Source organism: Natator depressus, chromosome 7 (assembly GCF_965152275.1).
Source record: "Natator depressus isolate rNatDep1 chromosome 7, rNatDep2.hap1, whole genome shotgun sequence".
NCBI classification, from domain to species: Eukaryota; Metazoa; Chordata; order Testudines; family Cheloniidae; genus Natator; species Natator depressus.
The window spans coordinates 105,740,318-105,760,829 of record NC_134240.1 but is presented as its reverse complement, the minus strand read 5'-3'; the positions used below and the strand labels follow the sequence as shown (position 1 = coordinate 105,760,829).

The 20,512-nt window shown below is 44.1% G+C and overlaps 1 protein-coding gene across 3 annotated transcripts in view; it reads right to left on the bottom strand.

The window, feature by feature from the left end:
* The window catches only part of FGFR2 (fibroblast growth factor receptor 2), a 119,669-nt gene extending 103,064 nt beyond the window's left edge, over positions 1-16,605 (bottom strand). The window contains exon 1 of one of the 3 annotated variants that reach the window (XM_074959231.1): positions 16,429-16,605. In XM_074959231.1, the coding sequence (XP_074815332.1) occupies positions 16,429-16,441 (13 nt within the window). In that variant the 5' untranslated portion in view covers positions 16,442-16,605. The remainder of the gene's footprint in view (positions 1-16,428) is intronic. The other 2 variants (XM_074959234.1, XM_074959233.1) reach the window with 2 other exon arrangements.
* Between the last annotated feature and the right edge of the window lie 3,907 nt (positions 16,606-20,512).

Below are 20,512 nucleotides of genomic sequence, written 5' to 3'. Positions count from 1 at the left end.
AGGGGGGAAGAATTGTAGAAGAAAATACAGATTAAAGCAGGGTAGCTGTAGTTGTGATTCTAAGCCTCTGGAGGAAAAAATATATATATATAATTTACTAGTAAGAAGTGACACTGTCCTAGCTTATGTCCCCAAATCAAATAGAGAATGGTAACTGCAAGCAACAACCAATTCATTTGCACTACGAAATTGTATTTACATAGACATAAAGCCCTGATGTCAGTCACTGTGGTGGTGGTGTCACTTTCCTTTGCAAGTTAGCTGTCATTGTATACAAATTGCCTTGAGATCTCAGAAGTGAGATTCTCCGGTGGGAGAGAGGGAGGGGTGGGCAGGAAGGAATGACAGGTTTGGATCCTCTTGTTTAGAGGCTACAAGGACAGCATGAACTGGAAGTATCTGACCCCTCACATCAAGGATCAGATAAAATGTCTGCTAGAGGATTCATTGTAAAATGGAGAAATGCTTCCTTCAACTCCAGGACAGGACAGCTCTCCTCTCCTATTATTATTTACTATTCTGAAACAGGAAAAATAGTAACACAGGATCCAAAACCCACACAGAGAGAGGACCCTCAACATGTGGAACTCCACACCCCGAGGCAGGAAGGAGTCTCAGCAACCACACACTTCCCAAGCCGGGGGCTGTGTGCTGGTCTGAGCATGGGTCACGGAAAAAGTGGGCAGTCTGGGAAGGAGCAGGTGGGCTGGGGTGAATGTTAAAGAATAACAAAAGGACACACCTGGAGGTGCTCACCCCAAAGCTGTAATGAAGCCTGCATCTTGCATTGAAACATGGGCCTCTACAACAATAATTCAGGTCTCTGGAGGGCCTCCTGGGGGATCCATTGGGTTTGGAGCCAGGCCAGCCCAGCAGCTTGTTCTGCAGGGGGAGCAAGGGAACGGGGTAAACCTCATCTTCCCGATGAAGCAATTAGGGAAAATTCCCAAAGGAAAATCTTGCCATGACTTCCATCTCTTTTGAGCTCTCTGACAGGTTTTCCTGGAGGATGAGAAAATAGGGCCCACTGATATTTTACACCCAGGATGTAGGCAAAAAAACTTCTCCATTTCTCGGGTACCAAGAACAGAGATAATTCCAGAGAAAAATCCCCACAATCTTTCACATCTAAAAAACTGACAGATCCACTACCTGTCTGAGATCCTCCTTTAAGAGAAGTGGGGTTGGGATGGGAACAAAACTGCCAAAGGAAAACATTTGTAGATCTCTTCCAAAATCCAGGTGTCCAGTCACAAGTAATACCATTGCTAATTCATTCATTGAGAAATCTTTTCAGTACATTGAATGGTAGCTACCACCACTATGTTTTATTGAGTGTAGCACATGACCAGATTTTCTACTACTGCTTAGCTATTATTGTGACAGGTGCTGCAGAAAAGCCTGATGGCTGGATCCTCAGCTGGTGTAAATCAACATAGCTCCATTGATTTGTTCACCAATTCACAGCAGCTGAGCATCTGGTCTCAGTCAGTCATTCTTAGGAAGCTTCTTACTACTGACTGGCTACAAGTACTTACTTCCCCTGTTGCTTTATAGAACTAATAAGCATAGCGATAGGATTCTTGCTAGAGAGCTGTCAGTACAAAAAGCCATAACAACTGGTTCTGTCTTCTGAATACAAACCAATAAACAAACCTGCAAAGAGACGCCACTACCTCTTAGCCACAGATAGGGTGGTCTCTTGAGGTCAAAATCGTACACATTAGCAGAGTGGTGAGGGGAAGCCATTTGCAGCTGTTTGTATGATACATATCTTGTGAATAAACAAACTTAATTTTCCAGTACTGCCAATCTCTAAACATCCAGAGACACACATTTTACAAATAAACACAAAGAGTGCTGCTTGACTGAATCCTACTCCTAGAACTCACTTCAGTGTCACAAGCTTTTCAGCAGATTACAAATTCTTGCTCCCCCCCCCCCCCCCGCCACGATATTTCAGTTCCTGAAGAACAATTGTGACTGACGGTCTCATTTTTGGATTAAGAGAGATCTAGAGAAAAAGCAGATTAAGGTTTCTAACACTGACACTGATTTTTACAAATTTGGTTGGGGTGGAAGAGTTAAGTGCAGCAAATCTTAAAATTAGCTTAAAATTCCAACTTAGATATAAAGTAACTTCAGTAACTTCAAGAATGGAACAAGAGTAGTCTTAAATCTGTACAAAGTCCACTTTTCAAAAGAATGGATTGAGGTCAGATTTTCTCTCTGTCTCTCTCTCGCTCTTTTTTTTTGTTTGTTTGTTTTAAACCGTTACAGATCCTCTTCCAGTTTGTTAAAAAGCACCTCTGATTTCCAGTAAATAGGGACTCTCTGCATCATGGTGGCTGTGACATGGGGACTTGAGGGTAGAAGAGGGAAAGCAACATATTTATCCTCCCAACACCCCTGTGACATACGACCCGGAACCCAATAGGATCCCTGTCAGGTAGGGAAGCATTATTATGCCCATTTTACAGTTTGGGAACTGAAGCACAAAGAGGCTAGGTGATTTGCCCAGGGAAAGACACTCTGGCTGGTCTACACTACAGATGTAGGTTAGCATAAGGCAGCTGATGTCGACCTGTTTATGTCCATGTACACACTACAGCCTTGCTCCCGCTGATGCTGGAGCCGTGACATTGACAAGAAAGCCTGGCTGTCACTGGGGCAGGTCAGGGGCTCCAGCTAGAGCCCTGCTGCCCCTGGGCTCCCCATTCCCAGCCGGGCTGAGCCTGCCCTCCTCCCCACTCAGAGCCTGGCTGTCCCCCAGCTTCCCAGTCCTGGCTCCCAGCCTAGCTGCTGCCCAGGCTCCCCACTGCCAGCCAAGCTGCTTCCTGGGAGGCTCCTGACTCCGTGCTGCAGCTGGCTCCTGGCAGAAAGCTCCATGCCCAGATTCCAGGCAGCTCCTGGGCTCCCATCAGGGAACGTCAGTGCAGCCACCAGGCTCCCTGCAGTGAGTGAGCGCCTCGGTGCAGCCAGTGGGCTCCCCATGGGGAGTGGGGAGCCCAGAGCACAGCCCGGCTCGGAGCTGGGAGTGGGAAGCTGAACAGGTACAGTCTGGCGGCTACTCAGAGGCTCCCAGATTCCAGGCATAGAGCTCACAGTCGGGAGCCCAGCTGCGGCAGGGAGCAGGGCGTTGACAGCTCAGGGCACAGCTGGGCTCCTGGCAGCAGGGAACTGAGATTCTGGGGGGCAGCAAGGCTCCTGGTGGGGAGCTGTGTGTGGAGCTCAGAGCCCAGGCTCTCAGCCCCCCACACTACCCCTCTTAAGTCAGTGGAAGAGCTCCTGGTGAGGATAGTGTGGACATGAACCACTGCAGTAATTACTGCAGTGGTTGTATGTCAACCTAACATAGGTCGACTTACGTTTCTAGCGTAGACATGCCCTCTGACATCTTCAATGGGGATGGAGAGGGTTCGTGTGGAGGGAGGTTTTCTGTTGTGAGGGCGTCTTCAGAGAGTTCTTCCCCCCTCCCCCCCCCCCCCCACATCATCTATTCTCGGACGATAGCCTGTTGACTGGCCTGCAAAGTGCTTGCTGATGCTGTGTGGAGAACTGGCTGGCCACATGGTGCTGCCTCTCCTTGTTTCCAGCCGCTAAATTGCATTTGAAGACAGCTACAGATACATTCAGTACTTTCCTAGTGTCCTTTGTCTATGTAAGCCATTGCTGTGTCATCGCCAGTGCTGGGGTTATAGAAGGGAACAGCACTGGAACAGCAGAAATTCTGGGAGTAATTCTGAGACCCAAACACTCCAGAACTCCACTGGGTTGTGCTGGCAACCAAGATTATCCCACCTTCTCTCTACAGCTAGATTCCCACGCTCCCCTATTAAATGAGGTACACAAGATGCCCCAATGTGGGTGAGGCAACAAGAGCTGGCTCCCCTCTGTGATGCTCATGAGTGGGAGTGGAGGCAGGTCCACAAGACACACTACACTAAGACGTGGTCCATGTGATGAAAAACCTTGAGAACCCCTATTTTAAAGATTTGGGTCCAGATTATGCCACCTTGCTGACACTGAGTAGTGCCTTAATCCTCAAGGACAGAAAAGGCGAAATACAAGCAAAAGCTCCAGAATCTTGCTCTTCATTTGCAGGCTTTTGCAATGATATTCTGGAGATCTCTCTAGCTTTAAGATTTCGCAGTCTTCAGACCGAACAGTGAAGCACTTGCGGCCCCTCTGATAAATTCCTACCTACCTATGCTCTGCTGTCACAAGCAGTTTGCCGAGGACACACCCTGCTTGCTAGAGTGAACACAGATAGAAATCCCTTTGAAGTCCCAGGGAGGTTAAAACCATCTGAAATGAATTTCTACAGAAGAGTAACGTACAGCATGTTTGGGTGCGGGTAGCGGCAGGGCAGGGAGTGGGGAGGGAAGGTGCTGGTGGTTTAAATTAGATATGAGAGACACACTTGCCTTTTTGGGGCCCAAGACAGTCCAAGGTCGTCAAGTATAATTAACTGCCGTGCAAATCGTAACATTTGACTTTGGTTCACCCACAGATCTCAAGGGCCGAGTTGTGTAGTAAATAATGGCAGTCACTTATGTGTTCGAAGGGGGAGGGGTCATAGTAGACTTGTGTGAGAGAAAAACTAGGCCAGCTGTACTAAAAAGCTAGATAATTGAATTCTAACTCTTTCTAGATATGGTATTTGTTATTGCCCCATCGCTGTAGTATCTGAGCAACCAACAATCTTTAAAACTCTCCCTGTTAGGTAGGGAAGTGCGGTTACCTCAGTGTACAGGTGGGGAACTGAAGCACTCAGGGTATGTCCACACAGGGATAAAAGACCTGTGGCTAACCAAAGTCAGCTGACTCAGGCTAACGGGGCTCAGGCTGAAAAATTGCTGTGTATAGTTCAGGCTCAGGCTGAAGCCTGAGCTCTGGGACCCTTCAAGGACTGTACTATGCGAGGGTTGCCATGTTGTACTCTGTAGTGTACCTACACCTGCACAGATTCTCCAATGAGCTAAGGGTCTAATCCTACCAATATTTAAGCACGTGACTAAGGTTATTCCTGTGTGTTTTTCTTTGCAGGATCCAGACTTTAGTTAGTTCTTCCCCTGCTGAATCCTCCCTCCCCACCCCCATAAACATTAAGAAGGGAGCAGGAAAAAATACTTTAAAAATTTCCTTTTTAAAAAATTCAGGACATACCACTATTTATAGAGCACTCCCATGGATGTTGTTGGTTTGGTTTGGTTTTTAATTAGTCAATTTCAAACCATTCAAATAGGTATTGTTCCTGTAAGGGAAGATTTATGTTTGTAAGGCAAAGTCAGCTATCAATATATGACACGGAACTGTCATTTTTTATATGTAAAAAGTTACAGTGCTGACCTACAAGAAAAAGTAATGAGGAAACTGCAGTGCTCAAAAATGGTTGTACGGTTTGTGAACAGAAATGGAAGAGACGACTCACTTTGCAAACTCCTTTTGCAGTGAGTACAAGCTTGAAAAATGGAGGAGGGAAAGCCGGTATAAGAACAACAAAATAAAGGCTTGTTTTATTAAATAATTTAGTGGGTATACTCAGTGAAGCACGTTAGCAAAAAGTAACTTTGAAAATGGCCTATACTTGTATAAGACAAATATAATAAGATCTGCTCGAGCAAAAAAATTGCTGTACATTCCTAAATGTACATTTTGAGATTCCTCATGTTCCTCAGTGCCCATCTGCTCCAATCGCTATCCTCCAAGGATTCCCTGCTCAATATGTAGCTCTTTCCTGAGACCTGACTAACAATGCCATCCTGGGCATCCATATCAAATGTGCTTTGCTGACAAAGTAAAAAGATGCCTTGTTCCAGTTGCCAACTCGGTACGTCGTCCTGTGATCAGCGTCAAGCCTTTCTGGCTTGCACATCCTCAAGAAAGATTCTTCTCTCACACCAGTGCAACTCATTCCTTTGGGAGGTAGAGGTGGAGCTGGACAAAAAAAATTTCCTCAAACATTTTTCAGCAGAAAATGGCCTCTCTTTCCCAAAATGATTTTTTTTTTGGTAGAAAATTTTAATTTATTTCAAACTTTGTCAGTTTTTGAAAGCCTGTTGATTTCTTCAGTTATTATGATGACTTCATAATATAGGGTGCATTTCTGAGGTTCTTCTGTATGCAGTGAAGAACAATCCAGCATTGGCAGGGTGTGGGATTAGATGACCTTTTAAGACCTTGGCTTTAAACCTGATTCTAAGTCAGAGAATCATTTTCATATATGCAACCACCAGTGTACTAGTTTATCATCTATGAGAACTTGCTTTTGACTTGAACAAACTGACCCTCCCCACTCTCCCTCCCCCAAGTTTAAGTCAAAATACTGAAGACAAAATACTTGTTTGACATTTACAGTTAACAAACACCAATGTACCCCTAGAATATGTTCAATAATATGTCTTAAGCATAGCAAGAGTAAGTCTGACTAGTCTAGTTAAAGGAGGAAAGTGTTTAAGGATTACTCAGTCCCAGCTGGGAGAAGAAATACATTTAAGAGTCTGCATCCTGGGAAATGCAAGAACCACCATATAGATTTCCAGAAAGCAATTTCTTATCTGCCAGCTATTTCCAGAGTATTAAAACATGGATCAGTCATTTACAACACAATTATGTGGGACAATTCACAACTCATGTATACATTCACTCACTGCTGTCATTAATAACAGAGAAAAGGAACCCATTTTAAACAGCATTTTGTTTTTCGTGTTTTTCCTATAGGAAAACCAAAAATATAGACCAAGGCTCATTAAGGTGGCAATCACCACTAGAAGAGGAAAACCAACAGAAGTAAGAGTGATTATATCAAAAGTTAATATAATAGCTAGATTTCTATAATGCACAAAGAATGAGTCACGATTTTCAGTCAACAATCTATAGAATGATGCTTTTAGACATTTTCAATCCTGCTCAGAGCTACCCTAACCAATCCTTAAGCTGTTTGCACCTCCAGTAGGCCATTCTGGTAGCTAGTGATTGCCGGAGAATGGAGTGGTAAGCGGTGGAGGAGTTCCTGAGCCACCTGGGGAATTCCCCCATGCTAAGGGAAATCTGTAGGGGCCAGTGAAGCATACATTATAGCAGCCATGGTGGAGGCCAAGATCTAGCCTTAAAAAGAATTGTATATGACATGGCACTACATAGACAGTTGTGGAAATAAAACACTTGTCCCCTAAAGAACCTGCAGTAGCAATCATTAAATCATTTTGCTTTCGTCAAATACTTAAACACATGGACAATTTTTGTCATTTTCACAATAAAACTCCACCTTCCGTAACTGCAAATACTATTTTAAGTGAGCAGAAAGTGAGTGGAATGAAGTTCTGGAATATATTACACTATACAATTTCATCTATGGTATTCCCTGGCAAACTACCACCTGGCATGATACCATAAAGACACCCAACCTGACATGTAAAAGATGGAACCAAAGGATTGCAAAAAACTCTGGAAAAGCTTGTATTTAATGCCTTCTAACTTGACGCAATTTAATTTCACAGCAAGTTTGTTGCGGGAAATGGGTAGGGAAGGAAGATCATCAGAGACAACAATTTGGAAAGTTTATTTTATTTTTCACCCTAAACACTGATTTACACATTTACTACATGTAGGAGGATTTAATTAGACCAAATAATAAATAAATAAATATCAAACCACTATGGTAGATGGTATTTCAGTATAATATCTAAAACATACTATTACATAGATTTTCATAGGACTAGAAGGGACCTGCACTCAAGGCAGGACTAAGTATTATCTAGACCATCCCTGACAGGTGTTTGTCCAACCTGTTCTTAAAAATCTCCAACGATAGAGATTCCACAACCTCCCTAGGTAATTTATTCCAATTCTTAACCACCCTGACAGTTAGGAAGTTTTTCCCAATATACAACCTAAACTGCCCTTCCTACAATTTAAGTCCATTGCTTCTTGTCCTATCCTCAGAGGTTAAGGAGAACAATTTTTCTCCCTCCTCCTTGTAACAACCTTTTATGTACTGTTATTATGTCTCCTCTCAGTCTTCTCTTCTCCAGACTAAACAAACCCAATTTTTTCAATCTTCCCTCATAGGTCATGTTTTCTAAACCTTTTATCATTTTTGTTGCTCTTCTCTGGACTTTCTCCAATTTATCCATATCTTTCCTGAAATGTGGCACCAAGAACTGGACACAATACTCCAGCTGAGGCCTAATCAGTGCAGATTAGAGCAGAAGAATGACTTCTCATGTCTTGCTTACAATACTCCTTCTAATACATCCCAGAATGATATTTGCTTTTTTTGCAACAGTGTTACGCTGTTCACTCATATTTAGCTTGTGATCCACTATGACACCCAGGTTCCCTTTCTGCAGTACTCCTTCCTAGGCAGTCATTTCCCATTTTGTATGGGCGCAACTGATTGTTCCCTCCCTAAGTGTAGTACTTTGCATTTGTCCTTAGTGAATTTCATCCTGTTTACTTCAGACCATTTCTCCAGTTTGTCCAGATCATTTTGAATTTTCATCTTATCCTCCAAAGCACTCGCAATCCCTCCCAGCTTGGTATCATCCACAAACTTTATAAGTGTACTCTCTATGCCATTATCTAAACCGTTGAAGTCAGAAGGGCCATTTGATCATCTAATGCGTCCTCCAGCATAACCCGAGCCATAGATTTTCACATTAACTACTTTATTCAGCCCATAACTTCTGGGTGAGCTAGGAGAGATCTTTTAGAAAGACATCTAGTCTCAATTTAAACTCTTCAAGTGATGGAGAATCCATAACATGGCTAGGAAAATTGTCTCACTGGTTAATTATCCTTACTGTTTAAAATGTGCATCTTATTTTTAGTCTGTACCACAGTTGCCAACTTTCACACGGTATATAAGCACCCCAACTTTCACAATTAGCCAAAAATCAAGCTAATCCCAGTTCAAAACAAGGCCAAAACAAGCCAATCCCTAAGAACTCCAACACTCTGTGTGACTAGATCCCGCCAGAATGCAGTCTGGGACTGTGGTGGGCCCGCTGTGCACCCCGACTCTCTCCCGCCCTTGCCCCTGCTTGCTGGGAGCTGATTTAAAAAAAAAAAGAAGACGACGACGCAACAAGCTACAAGCCAAACAAGCAACAAGCCAAAAACTAACCAACAAGCAACTCACAAGCCAATTAAGCCAAAAACAAGCCCAATTTCTGCATCTTTTTCAAGGGTTTGGCATGTCTGGTCTGTACTTGGCCTTTGGATCTTGTTATGCCTTAGTTTGTTTGATTAAAGATCCCATTACGATCAGAAATCTCTTCCCTGTGTAGACTCATAGACCATGATCAAATCAGCTTTGTCTCAGATAAGTTAAACATACTGAGCTTCTTTAGTTCTCATTGTAAGGTAGGCTTGCAGACTCCAAATCATCCTTGTAGCTCTTTTATGAATCCTTTCCAATTTCTCAATTTAAAATGTGGACACCAGAGTTGGACACAGTATTCTAGTAGTGGTCTCACTAAGACTATATAAAGGAGAAATATCTCCTCTCTACTTCTGATTGATATTCTCCTGCTTATACACCCAAGAACTGCATTAGCTCTCTTACCACATCACAATTGCAGCTCCTATTCAGCTGGTTATCTACCATGACTCTACATCCCAGTCAGTCATTGCTTTCCAAAATACTCATTGCTCACCCTCTACAGATATATAACTATAATACTTAGCACTTCTGAAGTACTTTTCTTCTTCCATTACATCGTCCAACATCCTTGTGAGGTGAGGTAGGTTAGTCTTAGTATGTCTACACTTAAACTGCTATAAGTGGCAGAGCTGCGGCTGTGCTGCTTCAACACTTCAGTGTAGACGCGCACTACAGCAATGGAGAGGTGGATTAACAGCACCAATGGGAGAACTGCTCCCACGAGGTGGTAGCCAGGTCAACAGAAAAATTCTTCCATTGACCTAGCACTGTCTGCACTGGAGGTTAGGTTGGGTTTTTCCACTCCTAAGAGACACAGCTATGGCGACGTAAGATTCCAGCATAGACCAGCCCTTATTCCTATTTGACAGATCAGGAAACGGACACTGGGGCTGTGACTTTTCTGAGGCCATGCAGCAAATTGGCGACAGTGTCAGAACTAGAACTCAGTAGTTCCTGGCTCCCAGTACTGTGCTCAAACCAGCCTTTGTTAAAGATCCTTCCATCGGGAACTTGCATTGAAAACCGCTGCCACAGCACTAACAAACCCACATCTTCCTTGCATCTTCCAGTGTTCAGCAAATAATACAAAGCATAGTATAAATGAAAAAAACATCAAATCAAAACACTTAGGCAAAACACAAATGCTGCAAGAGGCTCAGCATAGCATATACATGCAAACAGCTGTTTTCACCAGTGTGCGGAATGATGTATTGTACGCAGTTATGAACCTGCAGGAAAATGTGCTACAAAGATGCTCTTTCCATGACTGTCCATGCATTGCAATTCACAGAATGTCTCTGGTGTTTGACAAATAAAATTTGAAAATAAACTATACAATACCTGTTTGCTTTTTTCCATTGAGTAGGCAAAGGCTAAATGAATGCAAAACACTAGATCAGGCAAAGCATTGCTTCAATAGGTGTGTCTAGGTGTCCTATACATGTTGCTGCTTGACAGTTCTCCCTTTTTGTGTGGGTGGTTTTCAAAAAGAGACAGACTTGTAGCTCAGAAATGATATCACAATGCAAAGTTAACTCACTGAGTGCCTTAAGACTGCACACCACCAAGTAATGCTCAGCAAAACAACCCTTTTCATTTCTTTCTTTTTGTATGCCATAGCAATCAAATTTACAACAAAGTTCATTCAGTCATTAACATATGAAAAGCTCTCATTTTTGGGTGAATGGTGAGAAGTGCAAAATATTATTGAGATGGCTTTTGGAAGGGCCGGACCTCTGGGTTTCTCTGCAGAAAGAGGTAGTGAATTTGGAGAGTTAAGTCTCGACTACAACAAGGCATTTGCTTCAATTCCAGCCATCCATGTAGATGTACTAGTGCAAAATCCAAATGCAGACAAGGAGAGATGTGGTTTGTATACACAGAGCTAATTTCTTTTTGAAGCCATCACAAGCACAAATTGCATCTTTCCTTGTGTGTATTAGTGGTATATACCAGTTACACTAAAATGATGGCAGGCTACTGATTGCTGGAACTGGGAATTAGCCCCAGTGTGGCCAGGGTCTTAGTACCTGCATACTTGTGTTTTAAACAAAGGAAAGGAGGACAAGATTGTAAGCACATCTGTTGCATGGAAGCTGCCTTTCATTTTCATGCTCTGCTCTTTGTTATCAAACAATATAACACATAAACATGTTTTGGGCCTGCCTGAGGCAGCTACAACGTCAAGATTTCCACATTTTCTGGTCGATGTTACTTTAAATGTTAAAAAAAGATGGATTTCTTGCCCTGGTGTCACAGAGAGTAAAGACAGCCATTTGTGGGGGAAATGAGACAGAATTCAAATGGCTGTAGGGATTGGTAGAGATACTAGGTGAGATTATGTGTTGTACCTCTAAGTGGTGCAGCACAGAAGTCACAGCACCTGGGGTGAGGGGCGCAAGTGGCTTTGAGCCATCTTTATGCCCTCCTGTTCGTGGGCTTCTCCAGGGGGAGAAGAGGCCTCTGGCATACTTTAGCAGCCTCACAGGGCTGCCCTATGGGCCACAGAGCTGCCCGAAATCTCAACAGCACTGTGTATCACTATTTTTAGGTGCTCTCTCGAGCAGAGCTAGCACGTGTATGTCGTACCCACACAGGGAATTACACCTCCCAGCTACTGCATAGACATACCCCTTTGAATGCAGTCCAGGTCAATAGTCAAACAATGTTACATTCCAGGTCATGCCTACATCATTCAATACGTTTGCAGTCTCATTGCAGTTTCTAGTGGACAGATATCAACATCATGGGACAGCAAAATTGGTACAAATTGACACCCTTGATGATCCTTTCCCTGGAGAGGCCAGGGAACAACTAGGTATGGAAACTGAACTGCTGCACTCTCCTATATGATGGATCTCCAGTCCCAGGTGAAACACATTGCTGCAGACATGCAAGGCAATTTAACCTGCAGCTGCCTGTGCTGTACCTGTTCCACAAATAAACAGAGGCTTTTGATTGTCAGACTGCCAATCCAGCCCTTTACACGATCTCTCTCTTCACTATAAATTTGAACGATATATTTAAAGGATTCCACTTTATTTAATAAGCAACGTCTTCAGCAGTCGTGCTTGATTTCTTTAAAATACTGGAACAGTGTAATTCAAAATGAACTTTGATCCAAAACATATATTCCTTTATGACGGCGAAGAGCTTTTTTAATTCTCAGTGGCTGACTGAAAGCACTTTCCTCTGCAGACACTATAGTGTAACTGCCATCCAAGATGCCATCCTATGGTGAGATCGTCATTCTCTTTCATAAAAGAACCAGTAATGTGGCCGTGCTCTACATTAGGTTACTGGGCATATATCCCCTTTTCCAGCACAGCACTTAATTAAGCACATGTGTAACTTTAAACACAGGAGTATCCCATTGGTTGCCACAGCTCACATGGTTTAAATATAAACACAAAGAATGCAGAAACATTTTCAGCTTGTGAGGAAACAATCTACTAAACTTCAGACACTTCAGGATGAAAAGGCCAGGTAAAGAATGTGTCTAGTTCCACAGAGTTCTATAACACAGTTAAAGAAAAGGAAAAGCACCACTTTGAGGAAAGGGGCATTCAGTGAAAAACAAACCCAGGAACCCAAGAACTTAAGGGGGCAGATAAAGACAGAATCCTGATTTAGAACTCACTCATTTCTGAGAAAATGAATAAATATTCTTGTCCATTATTTCTCCTTATCTGGTAAGATGTTTCTAACAAGACCTGCATACGGAATAAAGGTGTGTGTGATGTTTTTATTGCCACTGTTGTCCATCCAAGATGATGGGTCTGGTTTGAGAGTCACAAAAACATTCTTGCTAAAAACGCTGCCAAAAAACTAAACGAAAACAGCACACCCATTTTGCAGCACTATCCGCGTCTATTTTTTTTTTTCCAGGGGATGTTTATATGGACTAAGATTCATTTAACAAGGCAAAAGTTGGAGCTCTCACGTACTACATTATGTCTCTGCAGGTTCTCCTGACGAGGGTTAAATCTTTACATCACTTCTAAGTGAGGCAGCCAAGAAAAAGAAGAAACAAATGCTGCTGCTGCTACTACTGAGCACAGAGGCCTCCCTTTTCAAGAAATGTGATTTATGGAATGAAGTTCCTGGCATGTCTGCCACAGGGTGTCACAATGTGTGTCTAAAATCCAAGGCTGAAATATGATCCGTGTTCCTTCCAAAGCACATTATGGCTTCTAGCAAGTTCTTTTTTGAAAATTGTAAGCAATCATTTTTTCAGGAGGCTGTATTTTTTATGTCTGTTGCATTATGAAGGGCGTATTAATCATCCCTTTTATTTTGTCAGTGCTACTCAATGTTTCTGGGGGATTTGGAGGGGTTTCCTTATAATTTCATGAGAGTTTAGTGCTTGCGAAAGCTGCTTTTTTGAAAGCCCCTAGAAACTGTTGTTTTTTCTTTCTTGTTATCCAGAGATCTGATACAACTTGGACAGCAGCAGCGCAAACCTCTCCACATTGCCGTACCAACCTCTCTCAACACAGACGAAGACACCTCTCCTTGTAAGAGGGTAGCTAACCGTCCATGTTCAGTCAGTCCTTAGCCTTTCAGCTGCCCACTGTTGTTTACTAGACACTTGCCTACTGAGAACTGGAGGGAGGTCATCAAAGTCAGTTCACATAAGCTACCAAATGGCCGTCAGGTAGAAACAAACGCAAAGTCATTTCTGACCTTGGGCTGGATCTGAACCGTTCACAGAAAGGGCTTTTGTGCTCCAACATCTAATGCTCAGGCCCTCCATTCTCTTTCATTTGGGGCAAATGTTTCTATAATATTCACCTTTTCCTCAATTACATTTCGTATCCACAACATATTTGATCAGTTACAGAATTCTCTCTCCCTCTGCTACAAGCCGAAGAAGCACTGATCCTTTCAGAAACTCAGATCTAAGAACCAGTAAAGTTATACATCACCATTACTATTTTCTTTGTAGAGCAGTAACACTCAGATATCCTCTTCAGGCTCAGGGCTCTATTATGCTTGATTCTGCACAGGCCACAGGAAGACGGTCCTTGCCCTGAAGTGCTTTCATTATTTGTTGGCTATTTATTGTGGACGACATGGCAGCAGAGTATGTAAGACTGAAGGCCAAGAGGGGTAGTCGCCTAATGAATTAGTTCAGGGAGGGTGTTGTAGAAGAAAATACAGAGACATTAGTGGGACGTGAGTAAAAGTTTTCCTAGTTGCTATGTGCTTTCAGTATATTAGTAACAAAAAGCAGAATACATGAGAGATAGTGCTAAATTATAGCACCAGTATTGCCCTTGGCTGAAAAAGCATTCTAAGGCCACTAATTAATGAACTGGTATAAAAATTGCTAAAAAATGAAATATATACACAATTTTAGACAAACCCAGGAAAAGCTGAACATGTGCTTTCCATTGACTTTAGTGGGTTTTTGAGCAGGCCCCATTTGAACCACAAAGCATTTTAAAGACTCATACTATTCATCATTTATGTCATTCATTTTTTTACAGAAGACAAATGTCTCCCAGGATGATACAGGACACAGTCCACCCCCAAGTGAAGTCAAAGGGAGTTTTGCCACTGACTTCACTATGGGTCTGATCCTGTTTGCATTGTGTTGGTTTTTCCCAAACAGCAACTGAAGAGAGATGATTTTCTATTTCTCATAGTTCCCACAAAGGCAAGGCATTTTCCAGACATAGAAAGAAATCCTATGCCATCTCCCCAAATGCCCTAAAGATACTGGAAAAAATACTAAAAACTGAACACATTTGAAGGGCAAGGACCCATCATTTCTGCTCTTTATTAAAAACTACCTGCCATGTAACATTTCTGTACTCTTGAAATGCTGTGGATGAAATCCTGGCTCTGTTGAAGGCAGTAGGAGTTTTGCAATTGACTTCGACAGGACCTAGATTTCACCCCATGTCTTCACTCTTAAACTCATTGGACACTTATGAAAGAGAGTCCTGGCAGTGAATCAGTGCTGTAGGGAAGGTCAGTTTGGCACCTCCATTCCTAGCATTTATCTTCAGTTGTTTGGAAAATTCTGACTCAAAACCAAGCAGACAAGCCATTCTTAAGGAACAGCTATAGATTAACTGCAATACCTTATACACCAGACCCTTGCTAGAACGTGGGATTTGGGATCCATGCGCGGTACCATGTTAACACGGGGATCACGTTATAGTGGGGACCACGTTAAAATGAATTCCAATTAAAGTAATTAAATTTGCGATTCATGGCCACGACCGCGTTATATGCGAATTCGCGCTATAGAGACGCGCGTTCTAGCGAGGGTCCGGTGTAGTTAGATTGTAAGCTCTTTAGGGCAGAGACCTTCTTTTTTTGTTCTGTATTTGTACAGCTCCTAGCACAATGGGGTACTGGTCCATGACCAGGACTACTAGGTACTACAGGATTACAAATAATAAATAATATCTCGAGAGAACCAGATGGGCTCTGCAAAGCTTCCTGCACTTGAGGAAAATTGAACACAGACTAAAACTTGCAAATTGGAAATGAGTAGACAGTACTGAAATGGATACTGAAAGTGACATACAAGCTAACATTTCTGAAGCCCTTAGGTGAAGGATTCCGTCATTTAGAAAACCCAGGAAAAGGAATAAAGAAAAGCAAAGGCAAAGCAAAGCCGGGAATACTCTTGAAGTAGCAACTCTAAACATAATTCTGTTTATGGAAGATTGAATCCCCAAATTACCTGGGATGCATATTCTGGATGGTCTGATTTCCTTCCAGACAGTAAACCAATAAATAAACAGTAAAATATTGGTCATCCGTCGGAAGTTCAGGACCAAGAAAAAGTACTGCTAGCAGCATTCACTGAGAATGAGGTATTACATGAAGACCCAAATACTTCCAGCCTCTCTTGGCACTGAGAGAAGAGTGACAGCAGGTACCTTAAAAATACCAGGCAGACTTAACTGTGTGGCCTTAAGTGAAGGAAGGCAATCAGGAATTTACAGTGATTGTGCATGGGAGCATTCAGTCCTTTTATTCCATCAAAATTGTGTGGCTATAGAAAGTAGGAATACTTTTGGGATTCCCCAGTCAACTAGGAAACTTAAACTGATAGTTGCTAAACAACAGGAAAATAACAGAGTGCTTAAGAACCCTAATTTACTGGGTGTGCTTCAAAAATTCAGATAAATCTTGCTATTTGTGTTCTGAAGTCAGACCAGTTCATTTAAATGTCATATTTAAAATTCAAACTTTAATACAACACTGTGGCCACTTTATAAATGTTCTCAGCTTACCAGCTTCTTCCATTTTCCTATGGGAAAGTGTGTTTCAACTCCTTGTCCTTGAACATATACACAGGTGTGACACCATAGATGCAATGGGCCAGATCCTCTGGCAGAGGGCAGCTGCTTTGTCCCACCAGCAAATTCTGACTGTAAAGGCCACTCATCTGCCCCAGAGAGGAATCACGATCATAGAAATGTAGGGCTGAAAGGGACACCAAGAAGTCATTTAGTCTAGGCTGAGGCAGGACCAAGTAAATCTAGACCAGAGGTAGGCAAACTACGGCCCGGGAGCCTCATCCAGCCCTTCAGATGTTTTAATCTGGCCCTTGAACTCCGCCGGGGAGCAGGGTCCGAGGCTTGCCTCGCTCATGCACTCCAGTCGGGTATCAGGATCGGGGGCTTGCCCGGCTCCACGCATGCCGTGGCTCCACACGGCTCCCGGAAGCAGCAACATGTCCCCCCTCCGGCTCCTTCACGTAGGGGAAGCCAGGGGACTCCGCATGCTGCCATTGCCCCAAGCGCCACCTCCACAGCTCCCATTGGCCGCAGTTCCGGGCCAATGGGAGCTGCAGGGGCGGCACCTGAGGATGGGGCCATGCATCCATGTATGAGCCGGAGGGGGGACATGGCGTTGCTTCCAGGAGCTGCTTGAAGTAAGCCTGCACCCCTCACCCCCTCCCGTGCCCTAACTTGGATCCCTCTCCCACCCTCTGAACCCCTCGATCCCAGCCTGGAGCACCCTCCTGCACCCCAAACCCTTCATCCCCAGCCCCATCCCAGAGCCTGCACCCCCAGCTGGAGCCCTCACACACCCCCACATCCTAGGCCCCTGCCCCAGCCCGGAGCCCACTTCCGCACCTTGAACTCCTCATTTCTGGCCATACCCCAGAGCCTGCACCCCCAGCCGGAGCCCTCACCCGCTCCCACACCCCAATCCCCAATTTTGTGAGCATTCATGGCCTACCATACAATTTCCATACCCAGATGTGGCCCTCGGGCCAAAAAGTTTGCCCACCCCTGATCTAAACCATTCCTGACAGGTCTGTCCAACCTGTTCTTAAAAATCTCCAATGATGGAGATTCCACCACCTCCCTTGGAAGCTATTCCAGTGCTTAGTTAAAAGGTTTTCCTGCTACCTACCCAAATCTCCTTTGCTGCAGATTAAGCCCATTATTTTTTGTCCTACCTTCAGTGGAAGGGGATCAATTGAACAGATTTCTCTTTATAACAGCCCTTCACGCACCTGGGGACTCTTATCCGGTCCCCTGCCAGTCTTCTTTTCTCAAGGCTAAACATGCCAATGTTTTTTATTAAACCTTTTCTCATGTTTGTTGCTCTCCTGTGGACTCTCTCTAATTGTCCACATCTGTCCTAACATGGGATGCCCATTACCTGAATACCCAGATGCAAGTTTGATCTTCCAGCCTGGAGCCCTTGAAGGAGTTCTAATTCCACTCCTGCTGTCAGCACAGCAAGGGAAAAGGGTGTGGACAAGACACCCCCTGCCACACCAATCATTGGCTCAGTTTTCAGTCCCTTGTGGCCATTTGCAGCCAGCGTAAGTTAGAGAAGGTTGAGGGCGACTTTAAACACAGAATGCGGGTAGAGCTGTAGCAGGACCAGAAGTTGGCAAAGGTGAGCTAGCTTCAGCCATCTTTTGCCACATCTCTCTGCAATTCAGCCATGCCTTAAGATTCAGCCTAATATCTAGTTTGCTCAGCTCTATGCCCTAAACACCTTGCAGCTCATATCAGTCCAGAAAGGAGGATGGGCAGCCATATAGAAAGAGTCTGAGTAGTACTGATGAATGAGCAATAGATAGAGCCATCAAATCACTAACTTACAGAATAACATCCTAGTCACATATTCATCATTTCAGATATTGGGCTGGGTTCTCTCCTACGCAAGCCCTGGCCCATAGGTCACTTAGAGCCACTGCCAGACAGCTTTAACTTCTGCCAGCAGCTCAGAATCCTTAATGGACCCCTGGCGACGAGGATTGCCATGGTGCATGAGAGTTCCACCACACCCTCTCTCTGCCCCAGACGCTGGCAGGCCCCGTTGCAACATAGGTGCACCAAGAGGGAGTTCCCCTATGCCATAATAATTCTCTGCTGGATATTTGTGGCTGGGTCACAAAGATACATAGAGGCCAGCAACTAACTAGAAAATCTCGCCCACTTTCTTTCTTTCTCTGTGTTGCCCTATTGTACGAAGAGATGCCTCCTACTTTAATTTAGTGTTAAATTAGCAGGAAAAAATGCTTCACATTTCTACGAGGTGTTACTTTGTTCTACACGGATGCTATATAGATGCTTATTAGCCATTTGATTGCTTCTGTGTGAAATGTCACTTCCTAGTGGACAGGTGTCCATACCCTAAAACTTGGAAATAAATAGTTCCTGCCCCGAAGAGCTTACAATATAAAAGAAAGGGATATTTTGGACTGTAAGAGAGCATTGCTTGGCCCTCCTCGCTTCTGCCCCTGCTGCGCCCACAAACCAGCCAGAGCCCTCTCCGTGAGTGCAGTCACCCGTGCTCTTTATTTACAGTACACTTTCCCACCACCTTCTAGCTCCAAACAGCTTCAGTATTACAGCCTCAAGGACTGCTAGCTCCGGCAGCCAGCAGAGAAGAGTTCCCACTCCCTCTAATTCTCTGGCTCTTCCCCATGGGCAGTGGATAAACCCCTGGCTTGGGGAGGCTAGCCCTCAGCCCTGCCCCTTCTTCCCGAAGCCCCACCCCTTCCACACCCACTGGAGCCCACCCCCGGGCTAGCTGCCCTAGCCCCGCAGCACCAAGAGCTGGGCAGCGCAGCCCCAGGCTCCCCAGGCCATGCCACCAGGCCCGACCCCCGACCGGCATTCCCCAGCCTCCCTGGGCCGCACTGCCGGCCCCGATCCCTGGCTGCCAGGGAACAGCAGGCAGGATGCGGCCTGGGGATGGAACATGGCGGGGGGGGGACAGACACATCAGGCTGTTTGCGAAGGCAACACGTTCCTGTTCCTACGATACCCACCATCCATGCTCCTCCCTTTGTTTCTTTCCTGCCAGCCTTTATGTAGCCCCCAGCTAACGAAGCCGGCAGCGGTTCCCTGTTTGCCAATCAGGGCTGGGCTTACTCAGCCAGCTCCAATCCCCTTTCTTGACTGCAGCTGGCATGATAGTGGCCTGGCTCAGATTTCCTTAGCCAGCACCCTGTCACAGGGACATATTCTGAAACCCTTTGAGTTGTACCTTACTCCATGCCTAGACCCACTGACTTCATTGGGACTACTAAAAAGGTGCTACTCAACATAGGCAAGGATGGCAGAATCTCATTCATAGAAGACAGAAGACTGAGAGGATTTTATTAGCTTCCCATAATGGATCCCAAACTGGCATTGCTTTAGACATTCTACCTCAGTAGAAATGTCAAGTATGCCCTCATCCCTCTAGTTGCAGTTCAAATCAAACAAACTGGGCTAGACATCCAATAATAAACTTAATTCTTTCTAAAATGGCTCCTCATTGAAATAGGAGTTACTTTTATACATGATAACATGCAAGATCCAAAAAGACACATTAAGAAAGCCACAAATACTATTTTCCCCTCTCTCTTAATGACCGGTTTAAGGTTACATATTTTACCAAGTGAAAACCACGTAGGACTTTCAGTAAGTATGTCTTCATATTTTGGTTTTCCTCTCGTAAATTACACTTCATATAACTAAGCTTTTCTTATTACTGGAAGCAGGGGACTTGCACAGAATCCAATGTTACGAAAGCCTAAAAGTCAATTAGAGCTAATTGTTTTGGGTTAGTGTAAGAGGGCAACATGGTATGCTCTATTTGAAGCTCAGTGCCAAAGTAAAGAACAAAAGGCAGCTTACATAGTTTGTTTTGCATAGGAAAATTAATATTTAATGTTTAATTTTTAGCAGCATTGTTTAAAAGAGTCTAAAAAGTTTAAAAAACACTGAGGTCTGCTGTTGCTGCTCCTTCTTCGTGGTGGTTTCCCCTTTTTATGAACCCTGCGCCCCATCTCCTTTTGGCATCTGATGCTTTTCCAGTTCCATAGGTAAGAAGAGAGGGAGGCAAACTGTCCCAGAA